This window comes from Protomyctophum parallelum (genome assembly GCF_964188405.1).
Source record: "Protomyctophum parallelum genome assembly, chromosome: 10".
In the NCBI taxonomy this organism is placed as follows: domain Eukaryota; kingdom Metazoa; phylum Chordata; class Actinopteri; order Myctophiformes; family Myctophidae; genus Protomyctophum; species Protomyctophum parallelum.
In genome coordinates, this window is record NC_139704.1 from 1,285,331 (window position 1) to 1,302,830 (window position 17,500).

Sequence of the window (17,500 nt, forward strand, 5' to 3'; positions counted from 1 at the left end):
AATTGGACATGATATAATAATGAGTAGCCTTTCTACTTCTAGTACTTTAATTAAGTACATTTTTATACCAATACCTTTACTTTCATTTTCATTTTGAGTACTTTTTTTCAAGGCAGACATTTAATGCCGTCCTTGTCCATGGGGGGTCACCAGAGGACGCGGTCGGCCAAGCAAGCAAACCGAGGAAGAAGACAAACGAAGCGGCAGGCACTGTGCTGTCAGATAGATTCACGCTGCATTCTTTTCCATCCACAACAAGTCACAACAGTTGATTAACTACGAGAACCGTCGACACTTAAACCTCCAGGCTGGGAAACGACACATCATTACCGCGGAAAAGGAAACTCCGACGGCCGGAGGAGAGCACAGAGCAGCGGGACAAGAGGAGGAGAGTCGGTGAGACACCACCAGGTAAAATAAAAAGGCTTTCGTGGTTTCTTTGGGCCGCTTCCTCCACTCTCTCTGCTGCTAGCGTGCGTTACACTGCCGCCGGTAACTCGTTAAAATGTGTGACCCCAGAGGGCGCCGTGTTCATCAACGAGAATTATTGTTTTTACATTTCACATTCCCCCCCTTAGATGTACTCTATATCAGGGCTGCCATATTTCAGAAAATGTCAAGAGTGAGACTCTATAGTGTCTTAATGTGTTCGACGCCGTCCGAAGGGCGGCGGCGGAAAAAAATGGCTTTTTTTTATGTCGATTTGGCCCGTTTTAACGTTGATATTTAACCTTAACACTGATGTCTTCACCTCCATGCCAGCTGCTCTCCCTGCACTGACAGCCTCCTCATGCTTATAGAAATGAAAAAGATATCTATCTATCTATCTATCTATGCTCCTCAGACCCAGCCAGCCAGCCAGCAAGCCACACACATAGTGCTCAGACACAGCCAGCCAGCAAGCCACACACATAGTGCTCAGACCCAGCCAGCCACACACATAGCTCCGTAAGGGAGTGGTTGCACCACTCAAAAAATCTTCAAAAAACTGAAGAGGCTACTGGAGATTGGAGAACCTGATTTGGACATGATCTGATGCAGGACAATGTCACTATGACAGAAAGAGAAGATGGGTCTGGCCACATTCATTCACCCCATAATCTCAGTGGAAATTGGGGAATAGGCCTATGTCAGAAAACTGGAATGTGGGAAAATTCCTTATTTTTACATTTTCTTAGTTCAAACACATCTGTGGGCTCTCTCTCTCTATGAACAGAAACAAGTCGCGATGCAGCCCCTCCCCCTTCACTTCACTTCACACACACACACACACACACACACACACACACTCACACACGACTTTGTCCCTATAATGTGCACGGGCTATGGCACCGTTCCACTTCCTCATATCACGCAAGTATAGAAGAGAGATAGTCACAGGTCGCTTACTCACTTGTTGTAACTTGTGTGGGCTATATTGTCTTCCATGAAAAATATTTCGAAGCGATGTTAAACTCTGCATGGCTCATTTCCATGCGTCAAACAGTCAGGGACCCTGCTGAAGATTTGGTCCACTGTTTACCCTCCTGCATCAGCGCTGCATGCAGATCGGCTATTTTACCGTTTGTGAGGAGCGTGCGTTATTACGCGGCGGAGCCGCAGAGAAAATTGTTATTTATCATTATAATGCGTGTGAAATGGTTGAAATGTGTGACCCCAGAGGGCGCCGTGTTCATCAACGAGAATTCTTGTTTTTACATTTCACATTCCCCCCCTTAGATGTACTCTATATGTTCCCCCCTGTCTTGTTTTTGAGCTAAACAAAAAATCGTCCAGCTCTGATTGATTGAAAACGTCATTAGTTTTCAGAAAATAGCACAGGATAGTTCAGTCTGCTTGACTAGAGGATTTAAACTGATTGTGAACCAGGGACCCCCACCTTGACTAAGAATCAACTGGGGACCACTGTTGTGTTGCAATGGGATATGGCCTAAGATTAGTGCTTTCGTAATACTTGCTATGGAATACTGTTTCTAAAACCATGGTCCACGGACTTAACTGATATACAGTACTGACACATGTGGCCCTATCTTTGGCGTGCCTTAACCTTTATCCCTAAACTTTTTTGCCACATTTTACTATAATAATGTGTGTGTGTGTGTGTGTGTGTGTGTGTATGTATGTATATATATATATAGATAGTAAAAATGGCAAATACGTGCAAGATATAGCACATGACTACATGATTATATGGGCACATTTCCTAATAATGATGACTCAATCAGGCAAGCTTCAGCACGTCACCCTTCTTGAGATTCTATCCCTTTTCTGTGGAATTTCTTAACCTCAGACTTCCCAGTAATTCTGATAACATTGACGCACTTCCACAGAACAGTGCACAGATGGTTTAGTGCACTGTTCCGTGGAAGAAAATACGAACTCTTCACTTTGCTACATTACTAAATGCATGGTCAGGGACCACATGCAATACCTCCACGGACCACCAGTGGTCCACGGACCACCTGTTGAAAACCCCTGCAAAGCATTACACTTGTTTACAATAGGGTCCACCATGTTCAATTCATCATAAAAAGTCAGTTGAGGCCCCGAATCCTAACACTAGACCACCAGGAAATTGTTATATTATATTATATTTTAAGACTAAAATACTGATATTTAGTTGACTAGACTAAGACTAAACAATTTAAAATGACTAAAATTGGACTAAAACGAAATGGTGTGTTAAAAGAAAAAGACGTAAGACTTGCAGACTTGCTGACAAAACTAACACTGTATAATAATAAGGTCACATCAATCTATAATAATGTCTGTTTTCAGTGTTTTGCATCCTTCTTCGGAAAGATTGCGAAACAGCGACCCCTGGAGTCACAAATGTCTACAGGTTCACAGATCCCACTGTAACACCTGTTACGGCTGTACTTTTCGTGCCCGTGCAGAGTGTGAGGCTAGCGGCTAGCAGGCCAGGCACAACAACTCCACCGAAGCAACCACAACAAACTACGAACAAAACGCTTTCTGCCTACCCAACTTATTTATTTAATTCGCCTGGCCATTTGGTAAGCAGAGAATAACTAGCCGAGTAGCTACGGCTGCTATAGCAAATAACTGTCACGTTTTCTTTTTTATTTCATTTGGGGACATTTTGACAGCGAACGTTAATTACTATATAGCTAGCATGGCAGTTAAACTGTCATAACAAAAATAATTGTGTGCAATGAAGCTACTAAAGGTTTGTTTAGCCACTATATCGGGCCAACCTTATCCTTGTTTTTTAATGTTGTATAGGCTTCATTTAAGCCCGTGAGTTGGATAAAAACGACGTTTCCCCTCACGTCATTTGTCGTCGAGTGACTGAGCCGTGCCCGTAAAGTACGCGAATCTGACTATATTTTTACTGGGCACAAGGCATGAAGGCAAGCCTAAATGTTTATTTGGAACATTATAATACACTTATGATGATGTTTAGATACAGAAGGGGGCAACACTCTAAAACAGTCATTGTCCAGTCATTGTCCAGTTATGTCTGCCCATTTATTAAGATGTAATATCAGGCAACACGCACGCACACAAATGATCACATGCTACTTTATGCTTGTCACGATGGACATGAGGACACGTTTACAGTATTTCAACTTTCGTTTTCACTACATAAGTGTGAATGTCAGTCACTGTCCTTCTGAATGGAGGTGGACTTTATGGCATTTATACTGGAAGATAAGTGGCCAGCACAGCTGTTTTAAACGGACCTGAGGCTGTTGTGAAGGGTCATGGGTTAGAATCAAGTTTGCACACTGCCTGGTGCTAGTGACTGTTGTTAATTCCAAGTTCAGTAGGGGTGGGCGTTATGGAAAAATAACCTTTTCAAGAGGGAGTGCTTGTGTGAGTTGTCATTGTCACAGAGCCATGCATTGTAATTGGTAAATGGTGCATTTATATAGCACTTTTATCCAAAGCGCTTTACATAGATTGTGCATTACATTGACCCATTCACACACCCATTCGTACAATGTGTGATCTCATGTGAGTTTCATTTTCACAGAACTGGGAACCTCGCGGTTCCCACCCGGGGGCTCTACCGGCCACTCTACCCCAGAGACACTGCCGCCCCATTTTTAGACTGTCCAGTACCAGGCCTACACGCTTTGGCGTCTTAATTCTATAATATCGTCTCTCGTCAGCGTCAGGTGGAAACCTCATGTGTCTGTCCAAAACAGTTACTTTTCAGGATTCCAAAAAGACAAAAAAAACAGAGCAGCAGAGCTACAAGCTCAAAACGTGTCGCTTTGTGCCACGTTTCAAGCTTGTGGATCTGCTACCTTTGATGCTTTTGTGGGACGCTGTAGTATGATTTTTATTAAAACAAATAACACACCAAAAAGTTAGAATAAATATGGAGATAAAGAGGTTTCTGCCCGACTGCAATGATAGAACCTATCATAAGGCCAAGGGTGAATATGAACAACATTTTAATTTCATTAGTCACAAGACAAGTCATACACAGGATGACTCAACAGTTAATACCTTACACTTGCATAACAGCAAGCAACTGTGAGGAATTGAATAAGAAATTATTCCGTATCCGATTGAAGATTTCTTTTGACATGGATGCAATGGTTTTAGTAGTGAACAAAATGTACTATTCATTTATTTATTTGCTAATCCTCGACAAATATTTTCCACACTGTCCTGTGCCATGAAACTGAATTGTGAGCATTTGTAACTTCTGAGAGTCTTGTTGTTAATGAATGGCACTTAAGTTTGATTGTGGCATGGGAAGTGACAGTGACGGTACTAGCATTTTCAGCATTTTGAGTGTTGGACTAGATTCCTTTCTTGATTAACGTGACGCCCCTCCCGGCGTGAATGGGTTAACATCTGACCGGCAGAGGTTAACGATTGTTTATTAATAGTTCTCTATTGTCTGGTCTCTCCCCTCTTTTGCAGCCGCCATGGCGGGTGAGCGCCGCAACGGGAACCTGCTGGTGCAGCTGGGCCCGCGCCTGCAGGCCTACCCCGAGGAGCTGCTGCGACAGCGCAGAACCCACGACGGACACACCGAGTACCTGGTCCGCTGGAGCCTGGTCACGCTGGAACAGGACCCCGCGGGGGTCCCCGCCGTGGGATCCTGTGACAGCGGCGGCATCGGGGTGGTGGGCGGCGTGGGGGGAGGGGTGGGAATGGTGGGAGGGGGCGGCTCGGGCGCCGCGGGGGGAGGCGGGTCCGGGAGCTCGTCGACCGCCGGCGAGAGCAAGGCGGAGAGCATTCTGATGTGGATGTCCACGGAGGACGTTTACGCCAACTGTCCCACGCTGCTGGGCAAGAAGAGGAAGGCGGAGGGGGGAGCCAGGAGGGAGAGGGGGGAGGAGGATGACGAGGAGGATGACGAGGAGGACGATGATGAGGACGGGGGACGGAGGAGGTCGGGTGCAGAGTTCCCCACGAACGTCACCTTCGACGAGGTGGGTGGGACTACTTGACCTATCACATACTGTAGACAATGTATCTAATGTTAGCCATAACGTTCGCATGATTTGAGTTTATTTTGTACTATACAGTCTGTGTGCATTTGTATATTTTATGTGTGAAACATTCATAAATTAGTTATGGCTGTAGTTAAAAGCTACAAATATGATTTATGTCCATTGTCTCCCTTCTTTTTTTTTTACATCGATGACATACTTGAAGTTGTTATGTCTTTGCTGCTGACACATCACTTTTGAGTAAATACACCTAACTTTTCATTTCCTCCTCGGGGACACGCAGGGTGAGCTGTCGGACATGAAGGGGGACGTGAAGAGCCTGGTGCAGCGCGCCCGTAAGCAGATGAGCAAGAAGAACGACTTCTCCATCCACCACACCATCCACGTGCTGAGTGCCTACGCCGCCATCGGCTCGCTGGTGGGCGAGTTCAAGGAGACGGGAGCACTGGACCTGCTCATGGAGCTGCTCTGCAACAAGGAGAGGCAGACCAGACGCAGTGCGGGCAAGATGCTGCGGGCGCTGGCGTCGCACGATGCAGGTACGTCATCTCAACACCACATCTCAACACAAATTGTGTGATTTATTTTACATCACACAAACACCGGCATGACTTCACGTGAAAATATAGAAAATGGTAGGGGCCTGAATCTCTAGTTACCTGCACGATTTGATTCGATTATAAATCAATTACTGATCTCGATTCCAATACATGATTTATTTCCCCCTCGTCGTGTGACTAACAAAGTGTTGTAATGATCCGGAACAACAGATTCATTTACTTCCATTATTTTTGTGTCAGTTCAGTCTGCATCGTGATTCATCTATAAATCGATTTTATTTTCCACCCCTAGAAAATAGTATATTTTTACAGTTTCTTTCTATAATGGCAACAGAGACAAATTCCAATACATATTTATAATCCACTAAATAAATTGGTCTGATGTACCCATATCTGACTAATTTGACGCCGCACACTGAACTCCCTTGCGTCGTCTGTGAAATCGTCCGTTCAAATTTGGCACACGCTACATACGTACAGAGTTTCCATGCATTTATTGTACGCTTATTATTTCAAAAGACTTTCAGAAATGTTACAATCAAAACATTTTCAGGAATTAAATCAAACATTTTGTAAGGGAATATCATACAAAGAGTCGTTAAAGTTGTGAAAGTAGTCACAACATGTGAGCTTGTAGATTTGCCATTTTCTCTCAAACTTTCGCCTTTTTTCAGTCTTGAGCTAAAAGGTTTGGGAACCCACGGCTGTAGAAGTGAAATGCTAATTCCTTTCTCAGGAAATAAAAACAGGAAGCATGCTGTAATACGTGTCTTCTGTCACAGAGCTGGAGAGAGTGAGACACTGACTCACTGGCACTGTTGCCAGATTCTTTGAGAGAAACAAGCAACAGGTCTAGAAAAACAAGCCCAAAAGAAGCGACGATTATTTTTATCTTCTTTAATTCCTGAAAATGTTAGATTTTTGAAATATTCTAATGTCTAACACAAATCTGGTACGGGGGCACAACAAAAGATGGGGTTTAGGAACATACATGTATTCATTTGGTGGTCAATGACATGAAAATCACCAATATTTAGAGGAAAACAAGCCAAAAGTTGCTTATAATTAGCAGACATGGCAATACTGCTCACTTGGTTTATGTGTAAACTGTAAACTCATATCAACTTACAGTATAAGATAAGAGTTATTTCCCTACGGGCCGAAGAGATACGAGCGTCTGAGTAATCAAGAGACCGCTGGCTGCTCTGTCCATGTAATCCTGGCTTTTAGCCCTTTCCAGCCTGGCCAGTACCTATTCTGGGTAGGAAGGGCATGTCCTCCTGATGGCCAGAGGTTTTCTTGCTGCATGTACAGTAGCTCAACCTTGTGTGGGACGGTTCCTCTGTGCAGGTGGGGGTTGTTGCAGTGCAACCAGAGGGGGCTAGAATGGGTTTTGTAGCATTCGTGGTGCAGTGCACCCTTCTTCCTCAACCTGCTGCTTCTTCTCTGACGCTGCTGCATGACTCGCACAGCGGACATGACACTGCTGCTTAGTTTTCTACTTGACCAGTTTTCGACTGGGACGCCAATCACACGTCCTGAGTTTGATGTCACAGGCAGATTCCCCGCAACCTTTTGATGATTGGCAATTGACAGCCAATGGATCTGTCGTCATGGTTACAGCCCTGCAGGCTATGGGATCTCTCTATACTTGGCTTCCACGCACACACAGGCCAGCCAGACTGAATTTAACCCATTAAAACCGGGAAAGCATATTTTTAGATTTTAGCGTTTGGCTATTAAAAATAGTAGATCTACAAGCTTGCTTGACGTTGTACATCCACTGTTTCTGAACATTTCTGAAGAACTACTGATTTTTAAAAGGCTTTTGTAGAATGGGCCTCAGGTTCTAATGGGTTAAAACAACAGTGGTGTAACAGACAATGGGTGCCATTTTGAAGATCCGTTTTACAATGGGGTAATAAATAAATTGCCCTCGCTCTGCGCACAATCGTATTATGAAAGGCATATCGGCCCGTGTTGAACGCACACACATATGGCATACGGCGTTCCTGAATATTTTAGCATTGTGGGAGTCATATGTTAATTATTTTCGCTTTGCGCAATTTGCTATTAAGCCCCTTGACCTAAAAACACTCAGCGCATAACGATTAGACGTGGGTCTGACCACCTCATAAACGCAAAAAGCACAGTTTGATTTTACACTTGAGCGGCTCTGGGAGGCTGCTGGAGTGTCGCCATGCGTCTGTTTATTATAAGCGGCTTCTTTTTCTGTAAAGTTGCTTGTAAATATTGGTAGTTGTAGCCTACTACTTGTGGTTGCTTTTCTTGTTTCTAAAGTGGTTAATTGGGCTTTTCTCCTAATGTTGTTTAAACCAGTGATCCTCACACAGCACATTCCCATGTCAAGGATCCCCAGATGAATGCATTTGCCCAACTAAGGACGGCTAATCCAAAAATTAAATAAAAAATTTCCAAGATTACTTTTGAAAATAGCAGATCTATACCAGCTCACAATGCATCACATTCATTCATTAAAACTATGAACTCTGACTGCAGGGGGATATATATAATGATCATTATAACAATGTGCAAGAACATATTTAAAAAGAAGGAAGAACTTTATATTTGTGGACAATCAAAATATGTTTTTTTATTTTAATGTGGTGTCATTAAAATTAATCTGGATATGGCAGACTCACTATCTAGAAAATAAAAACATGGCACTTCATTTAAAATAGGTTACAGACCCCTGTTATATGCGCTTATTTTTATAGACCTATTTACTTGTTTCTATGAGACATGGCAACAGCCTCTTTTTGCGTCATTTCTTTGTAAAATGTTGAGATTAGAAACTCTTTCATTTCTCAACCTTAAAAATAAATAAAAACATCTCCATAATCCTTGGGAAGTTTGCTTTCATATGCTGTATCACACCCGATTCAAGTCTTCTTCAATAAAATGCTACGAGCGAAGGCCATATACCATCAGGGCCACAGGCACAGCATTAAGCAGCAGCATTCAACTCATTCCTTCATCATGACTTGATTGAAATAAAATATAATAAACGTTATTTTACTGGTGTTTTTCAATAGAAACAAATTATTTTGAGGCATAAAGGTGACAGCATGCAGTGCAATAGGAATAATTAACCCAAATGTGACAAAGTCATGTCATGTCTTCTATGGTGCCAGCCTGAAGAAATGTAATACCACGATCCCCAAAGTGCGCATTCCGTATGTGACATCAGCTGACTGGTAAAGAGAATAGTACGGACATGTTGATTGGGTACGTCTCAAACACTCCTTAAACACACCCATGACTAATTCAAGGCCGTTTTGCGCAATCCACGGGGTGTCGAAAACGCTTCTTAACATGCCCAAAATTGCAATATGACATACAACACGCCCCCAGCTCATAAAACTGTAATATTATGTCATATTATATGAATTGCTAAATGGAGCCCAGAGACTCTGTGATAAAAGGAAAGATAATGTCTCTTGTGTGAGTGTATGGATGATGATTTATTTAATCCTTATAAATAAATGTATGTGGTGCAGTGCATTAAGTTAGACCAAAGTGCATCAGTTTGATGTAAAGCAACGTCATCTGCCCTTTATCTCAACGTTCTGGAAATGAAAACATATAACATATGTCACATAATTCCCACAGCGGCGTTCTCTCTACTCTTTTTCTAGTTTCAAAAATACACTTCCCTATCTGTGGCATCTATTCTGGTTCTACAACTTCCCTCCAGCGTGCATGCATGTAAATAGCAGATCTACAAGCTCACAACGGGTCAAATCAGTAGGGGTGACTGTGGCTCAAGAGGTAGAGCAGGTCGTCCAATGATCCATGGGTCGGCGGTTCAAATCCCGGCTCCTCCTGTCTACATGTCGAAGTGTCCTTCTTGGGCAAGACACTGAACCCCAAATTGCTGCCGATGTGCATGGCTTCCGCTGCAATCGGTGTATGAATGTGTGAATGTAATGCACATTGTAATGCACAATCTATGTAAAGCGCCTTTGATAAAGGCGCTATATAAATGCACCATTTACCATTTATGTTCAGATTAGAAGCATCAAACAGTTTTTAAAAATTCACAAAAGCTGAAGGTTTAAAGCCTCAATCCGTGATTTCTTCAACTGGTTGGCTGTATGTATGTACTGTATCTCGGTCATGAATGATACAGACATACAGAGTCAAGGTTACGAGATTACAATTGACCGAAAAGGTATGGGCTGAAGCTTATTAATATTTAGCAACATGGGTTTAGAATGATAATACCTAAACATCATTAAATCATTATGTAATATTTTATTTTGCTTTATTCCATGTGTACAGTATACTGCATTTGTTGTGCCAGAGTCTTGTATTGAGAGTTACGCCCATGAGGGTTCACGTGGTTCATGTCACTCTAAATGGTGACACATGCTCATAGACTCCAGTGCATTCCCTAAACGCCTGACGTGAACGGAGATGACACAACTCTCCTTGAATGGCTCTGCTCCAGGCCAATGAGGCGTGGTGGTTAAACACGTTTGCAGTAGCAGGGTTTCATCGTGTCAAAGTGGTGGAAACACACACACACGCACACACACACACACACACACACACACACACACACACACACACACACACACACACACACACACACACACACACACACACACACACACTTAACTGTTACTGATAGCAGAGCTTGCTGTTTGTGTTGACATAAGTGCTCTCACAACCTGCTTCCAAGAGCTGACCGCTGGAATGCAGACAGGGGAGATTAAATATCCCATTGTTGAACTATCGTACTTTAGTGTGACCATATAATCAATACCATTGTAATTGTCTCCACCAGGCCGAAGGCATGTTTTACAATCCGTCCGTCTGTTACCAGCTAATCTCCGGCACCGTAAACCCGGTCGATGCCGAAAGTACAGTAGTAGATCAACAAGCTCAAGGGCTTTCGAGCTTGTGTATCTGGTATTTTTGAGACTTGTGTGTAATGCTCTAACACAAATTAAAAAAATAATATGGAGATAAGAGGTTTCTGTCCGACAGCGACGATGGCCACCTACATCCTCTAGTCTGTACTGTCTTTTCTGAGACAATTTATTGGGAAGACTTGTGTTAATTATGACAAATCCCAGTCACTACTGTCCCCATTACATATCTACAAGCTTGTAGATTGACTATTTTCACCAAAACTTGGTGTAGAGGGGAGAAAAGGAGGGTGACCTCGACCTGGGACCTCGACCATCCAGGCAAACCTCATATGTCCAAAACTGTTACTTCTCAGGATTCACATTCAAAAGCATCAAACGTTATCAGATCTACAAGCTCAATCCCTTTCACGCCACGTTTTGAGCCTGTATATCTGCTGCTCTTGATGTGTTTGTGTGATTAGTACAGGGTTTTCAATTGATTATGAAACGGGGACCACCAACCCGACTAAGAATCAACCTGAGGACAACTGTTGTGTCTGCTGGGGATATGGTGTGGGGGTAAGCTTGAAATTAAATGACTTAAGGGCTTGATTTAATTTGTAGTTGGGTTTGTAATGATAGGTTACTACGTACAATGAATTGAATCATGCTGTTAACATTCATTATTTAACTGACATAATGCTAGAGGTCCAGAGATCCAAAAAGGTTGAGAATACTGATCTGTTCCAATCCCACGGCTACCCTAAATCCTTTCTCTTAACCTTCTAATCTATATTAACTCATGTTAACTGATATACTGGTTGTAAATTTATGAGCAGACAACATGCACTTATATGGGCACATTTCCTGGATGACTCAACCAGTCAATCCGGTACACTTTCCCTTGATGCCTTGTCTTGAGATTCTGTGGAATTTCTTCCCCGCCGACAAGCATCTTTGACATGTCATCATAGGCTGTTTCTCAACTATACATTACTGAATGCATAGTCAGGGACCAAATGCACTACCTTCACGGACCACCAGTGAAAAAAAGGAAAAAAGGATTCTGTTATTAACTCCCCTCTAGTACACACCCTGATTGTAATGGTAACTGGTGTAACCCAGGCATAGCCGACACGGCACTGACTTGGTGAGCTGTCATGCTTGGTTTGGTCAGTGGGTGATGGTGGTTGATGTATTGTATTGTAAAGTACTTTGGTCCACAAGCTTCTCACATTTGTCCACACAAATACAGAAATACAGCAGGCAGACTGGGTATCTATTGTCCTTGTTCTGTTTTGTTTTGTTTCTCCACTGACTTGAAAGTAAGAAATGGAGTTTATCTGCTGCTGCTGCTTTGATGGGAGAATGGTGTGTCTGACTGTTTGGTGTGGTAGTTTGACTTTAGAAACAAACGGAATGTGTGATCCAAGTTCAGTAGAACAGTTGAAATGTAGTGTCTCCCCAGGACCCAAACGTTATACCTATTGGCCTGAATATAAGACCCAAACGTTATACCTATTGGCCTGAATATAAGACCCAAACGTTATACCTATTGGCCTGGATATAAGACTATGTTTTTTTTACAATGGAAATATCCTAAAAAACGGGGTCGACTATTTGACATTCAATGTTATTTTTCACAAATGAGTCTTGAAAAATGGGCGTCTTCTTATAATCAGAGTTGTCTTATTTTATTCGGGACAATACGGTACTTTATAAACACTTCAAGTCCTATTTCAGAAATCTACAAGATCACAGTACAATCTTTGGGTGGTGTTTGTCATGGCAAGGCGTGCCAGAAATTGCATGCAGATCATTGACTTTGCTCGATTACACATTTGACGGGTACGTCAACAGTGGATGTTGTTTGCTTGTGAAATGGTGTTGATTTCTTAATTATACTGTAGCACCATATGGCATCTGCCATATCCGCTGTGTTGTGTCCCTTAGCAGATGAAAAGTCTTGTCTGTTCTGTTTAGCCTAGGTCAGTGGTTCCCACACTAGGGGTATTTGGGGTACTCTACTTAAAGTGTAGAGTATGTTTTTTGGGACCTTCAAAATCATAAGGCAAACTTATTTATCATCAACATCATAATGACCTAGTGTAGACCCAGCAGGGGTAATGGTAGTGTTCTTGTCTAGGCTATGTCTGTCTGTCTGTGTGTATTGAGGACTCATCTTTCCCCCTTGCCGAGAAGACGCGTCATCCCCTTGTTTTCCCTCTGGGTTACCTAGCAGCCATGTGATTGCGTGAGGGAGGAAGCTTCTGTATGAATAGATGGCATAAAGTGTGTGCTATTACACACATTTTTAATGTGGCACACTTGTAGAGTTCAGTCTGGACTCTGGACTGGGGCTGAACCCAGTGCTACCCATGTGCTACTTTTGATACTTAAGTTTTGTGTGACACTGTAGTATGTATGATCAAATATGAAAAAACGAATGTTAAAATATGGAGATATGAGGTTTTGTCCCAACAGCAACGATATATAATAGTAATAATTTAAACACTGCTTCTAGAGTTTTCGGTTACAAGTAGATAAGGTTATTGGTTCTAAATATCAGTTTTGATATATTTGAGTTAATTGCCCAGCCCTAGGACGTTGGAGATGAACAGCAACATCTCTGTTGGGGTTAAAGACAGGAGGGCTGTTGTTATTGAGGGTCATGGCCCCTCATGGTTCAGAGTGGCTTTTTGGGGGTGACTACACAGTCATGATGGTGAGCATGATGCCATCTGCGTCATGACTACGCACAATAGTAAAAGGAAACAGGTCTGTTACCTTATTTCAGTGGTTCTCAAACGGTGAACCCCAGGGCGGTCCCCAAAAGATTGTCTCACTCAACAGAGTAAACAAACCAACATAGCTGCACATTTCACTCATTTGTTTTGGTGCTAGCTGTAGCCTAAATATAGTTAACGCTTGAATTGCCCGGGGTTATTTAATCCGTTGATCGACAACAACGAATAGAATAAATCTATCGCGACTAGCGACTGGACAGCGGAGGGCCGTCTAAAACAGGATGTTTTTTTAATAATTAGACAGGATGATTTAGATCGTGAGTTATTAACGTTTTAAGATTTTTGTTGTCGCCGGCTAAACGGGAGGACCATTTTCGATGACGTCTCACTGTTGCGCAACATGGAGGATTGCACAACAGGCGCTCCCAGGCTGTGGAGCGATGCGATCCGTTTTCATATCAATAAACTTCGTCTTTTGGATCAAACTTCGTCTTGGGCGTCGGGCGTTACTAATAGAAAGGACAAAGAACTTCGTTGTGGGGGATGGGGGTGTTAAGCTCTGCGTAGATTCCGACTTATGGAGGTTTGAAAATCCTGCTTTGAACCGAGGTAAACAGAGACCAGTTGTAACGTCCCATAGCTGGTGGTGATGACAAGCAACCGGATTGCTGTGGGGATCAACCATTATATACATATAGTATACGAGGGGTGTGAACATGTTCGTACGTGGCTGATAACGTCCCATAGCTGGGGGGTACGAATATGTTCGTACTTAGAGAAAGAATTAAAAGACGGAGTGCCGTGACCCCCCTCCCACTAAAACATAATCATCAGGTATTCTGATTATACTAGAAACAAGGTTCCCATGGTCATGAGATTCCAGGGCCTATTGGAGCTACCGCCAGAACGGTTAGCCCACAGCCTGGTTCACGTTTCAGAGGAGGGCTCCCTCGCTTTGTACCACGGCGACATCAACGCCGCCTGCTCACTCCGTCGCTTCCTCAAGCTTTCCGGATTCTCCTCATGTACTGTAACGTTAACAGTATTACTTTGGGTATTTGCTGAGTTTCCTTGTGCACAGCAAAAGCAGATAGAATTGGGCCTAACTGAACATAATCCTTCTTTTGTCTTCCTCCTCTTGTCTCCTCTTCTCTCCCAGGGAGTCGAGCCTATGTGCTTCTGTCGCTGAGCCAGCAGGACGGCATAGAGCAGCACATGGACTTTGACAACCGCTACACTCTGCTGGAGCTGTTTGCAGAAACCACATCCTCAGAAGAGCACGGGATCTCCTTCGACGGCATCCACCTCCCACAGGTAAACACCACTGCAACACCCATTCATCCACCTCCCACAGGTAAACACCACTGCAACACCCATTCATCCACCCACCGCAGGTAAATAAACACTACTGCAACATCCATTCATTTGAAAAGCGCTGCAACCTTTATTTAAAGCACATAGACACTTTGGTAGCGGTTTGGGTTGAGTACTTAACTTTCCATGTTGTAATTCCAAATATTAGTGAGATACTTACGCTATTACCTTACCTTTTCAAGACATGCGTTGAGGGTTTTTTTTTTATCGCACCTCGGTCGATCGTCGACACGGACAAAAAAAAGATTCCATTCAGAGCTTACGTTGTATGAAAACGCGGAGAGAAAAAAACGCAACGGAAAAAAACACCCGAGTAGCTGGCATTTCTGTGAAAAAAATGAATGGGAAGCTCACATTCCGTATCCTGTGGGACTGCGACTCTGGTGTTTTTACACTAGATGGTGCTGTTCCCTGACACATGAACCTCTATTTCTCTCAGATTCCAGGGAAGCTGTTGTTTTCCCTGGTGAAGCGCTACCTCTGCGTGACATCGCTGATGGACAAGCTCAACACGGCGGGTGGCGGGGCGGAGACCAGCCCCTCCCCTTCCTCCCTCCCCTCCTCCTCCTCCTCGTCGCCCCCCTCCTCGGAGCAGCTGCGTCTCCAGAAGGAGTTTGACTTCACCATGGCCATGGCCAACCTCATCTCAGAGCTGGTGCGGGTCATGGGCTGGGACCGCAACCGCATGTTCCCCTCTGCCAGCCCTGCAGGTAGGTGCTAAAAGATCTACACGCTAAAACAGAGCTTCTCAACGTTTTTGGCCGGGGACCCCCGGAAATGCTTTGGCAACGTCTCGGGGACCCCCACCGGGCCCACCCGACCCCCAATATAAATTGACTGCTACAATAACCTTAATAAAAGAGACAATACACCATAAATAAATACTGAAACCAGATATAATCATTAGGGAAGGTGTATGCATGTACTATGTGTATTATATGTAAACTCTTAATTTCCATTTTCCAGCCATTCGGTTGCAAAAAAATTTTTTTTTCTTTTGTTTTTTGAAAATAATTTGGGGACCCCCCAAAATAATTTGGCGACCCCCCCCCCCCCCCCGAGGGGTTGCGTAGATATTAGTCTGGAAGATTTATTTCCAAGGGGTGTTTACAAACGGATTTGAATAGTGGGCTCTTGATTGGTCACCCACAACTCTGGGGTGAGCAAAATGTAATGCCAGATCAATCTCCCAGGGAGATTCTCCCTGTGGCAGATGAATCTGTTTTCCAGGCTATTGTAGATCAGCTATTTTTCAAATTCTCCAAATGTATATAGGGCTGAAGTGGGCAATGTATGTTTTTGTTTTGTAATAGTGATCAACATCTACAAAATTACTACCGGTAGTAGTTACGGAAGCTTTCAAATAATTGTAGTGGAGTCAAAAGTACATTTGCCTCTGAGAAGTAATCCAGTAAAGTAAAAAACTACAGTACTTTATTTAGGACCTGAATTGAAACAAGACTGCAATAACTTTTCTTTTATCTGTAATATCCTTTTGACTGTACTCCTGTATTCCAGTGGTTTTCAACCAGTGGTCCTTGAGGGGTTTCCAGGTGGTATCCAGCTAAGCGATGCAGAGTTGGTAACCAAATGAACCCATACAGATCTTTAACTCTGGAGAGCGTAAAATGAAACCATACCCGTACGGGTCTATTTGGTTTCATTTTACGCTCTCAGCCTCAAGAGTTAAATTATTGTTAAACATCTGCATTACTTAAGTTAATTTACAAGAAGTCTACACAATTAGACAAAGTGGAAGAATTGTTATTTTGATGGTTTGCCTGTTGTCCCTCCTAATGGTACCAACATCAATGCAGCAATAACACAAGTTAGTTTGGGGTCTGAGAGGCTAAATGTCATCAAATGGTCCATGGCTCAAATGCTGTAAAAATAATCAGCCTTGATATGAAAAAGGTTGAAAAACACTGAAGTAATCAATCAATCAATCAATGAATTACATGTACTTTGGTTATTTTCCACCACTGTGCAGCAGGGGGTGTGATGTCAGAGGAGCGAGCGGAGGACGCGGGTCATACGCATCCCGCCAGGTCTCGCTCCATCTTCCAGCTCCGCAACTTGGCCGCCCCTGCCACGCCTCCCTCCATGTCATCCGTCAACGTGGCGCCCATCGGCTCCACCTCCGGCAGCGGCGGCGGCGGCGGCGGCGCCTCCTCCTCCTCTGCCTCGGCCTCGGCCTCTGGCTCCGCCTCCCGGGAGAAGAAGAAGCCCGTGCTCACGGCTTCTTCCAACGGTTTCAAGACCCGCACGGACTTTGCGAGCCGCTCCTCCTACGTGGAGTACGTCCAGGACCACCTGAAGAGCGGCATGATGGTCCGCATGCTGGAGGACTACGAGGAGGTCAGTGCCGGAGACGTGGGCGACTTCAGATACAGCAACGACGGCTCGCCACCTGTACAGGTACATTATTATCCAATATTAGCCCTATATATGACCAGAGACGGACGTTTCTACTCTGCAACAATGTAATGCTGACCACA

The 17,500-nt window shown here is 43.6% G+C and overlaps 1 protein-coding gene across 8 annotated transcripts in view; it reads left to right on the plus strand.

Annotated features, from left to right (window-relative positions):
• Positions 1-196: 196 nt before the first annotated feature.
• The window catches only part of cul9 (cullin 9), a 71,884-nt gene continuing 54,580 nt past the window's right edge, over positions 197-17,500 (plus strand). For 6 of the 8 annotated variants that reach the window (XM_083774728.1, XM_083774732.1, XM_083774733.1 and 3 more), the window contains exons 1-6: positions 197-411; positions 4,906-5,420; positions 5,725-5,980; positions 14,788-14,942; positions 15,442-15,712; positions 16,993-17,420. In XM_083774728.1, the coding sequence (XP_083630854.1) occupies positions 4,911-5,420; positions 5,725-5,980; positions 14,788-14,942; positions 15,442-15,712; positions 16,993-17,420 (1,620 nt within the window). In that variant the 5' untranslated portion in view covers positions 197-411; positions 4,906-4,910. Of the gene's footprint in view, positions 412-2,877; positions 3,018-4,905; positions 5,421-5,724; positions 5,981-14,787; positions 14,943-15,441; positions 15,713-16,992; positions 17,421-17,500 lie in introns of those variants that run through there. The other 2 variants (XM_083774731.1, XM_083774729.1) reach the window with 2 other exon arrangements.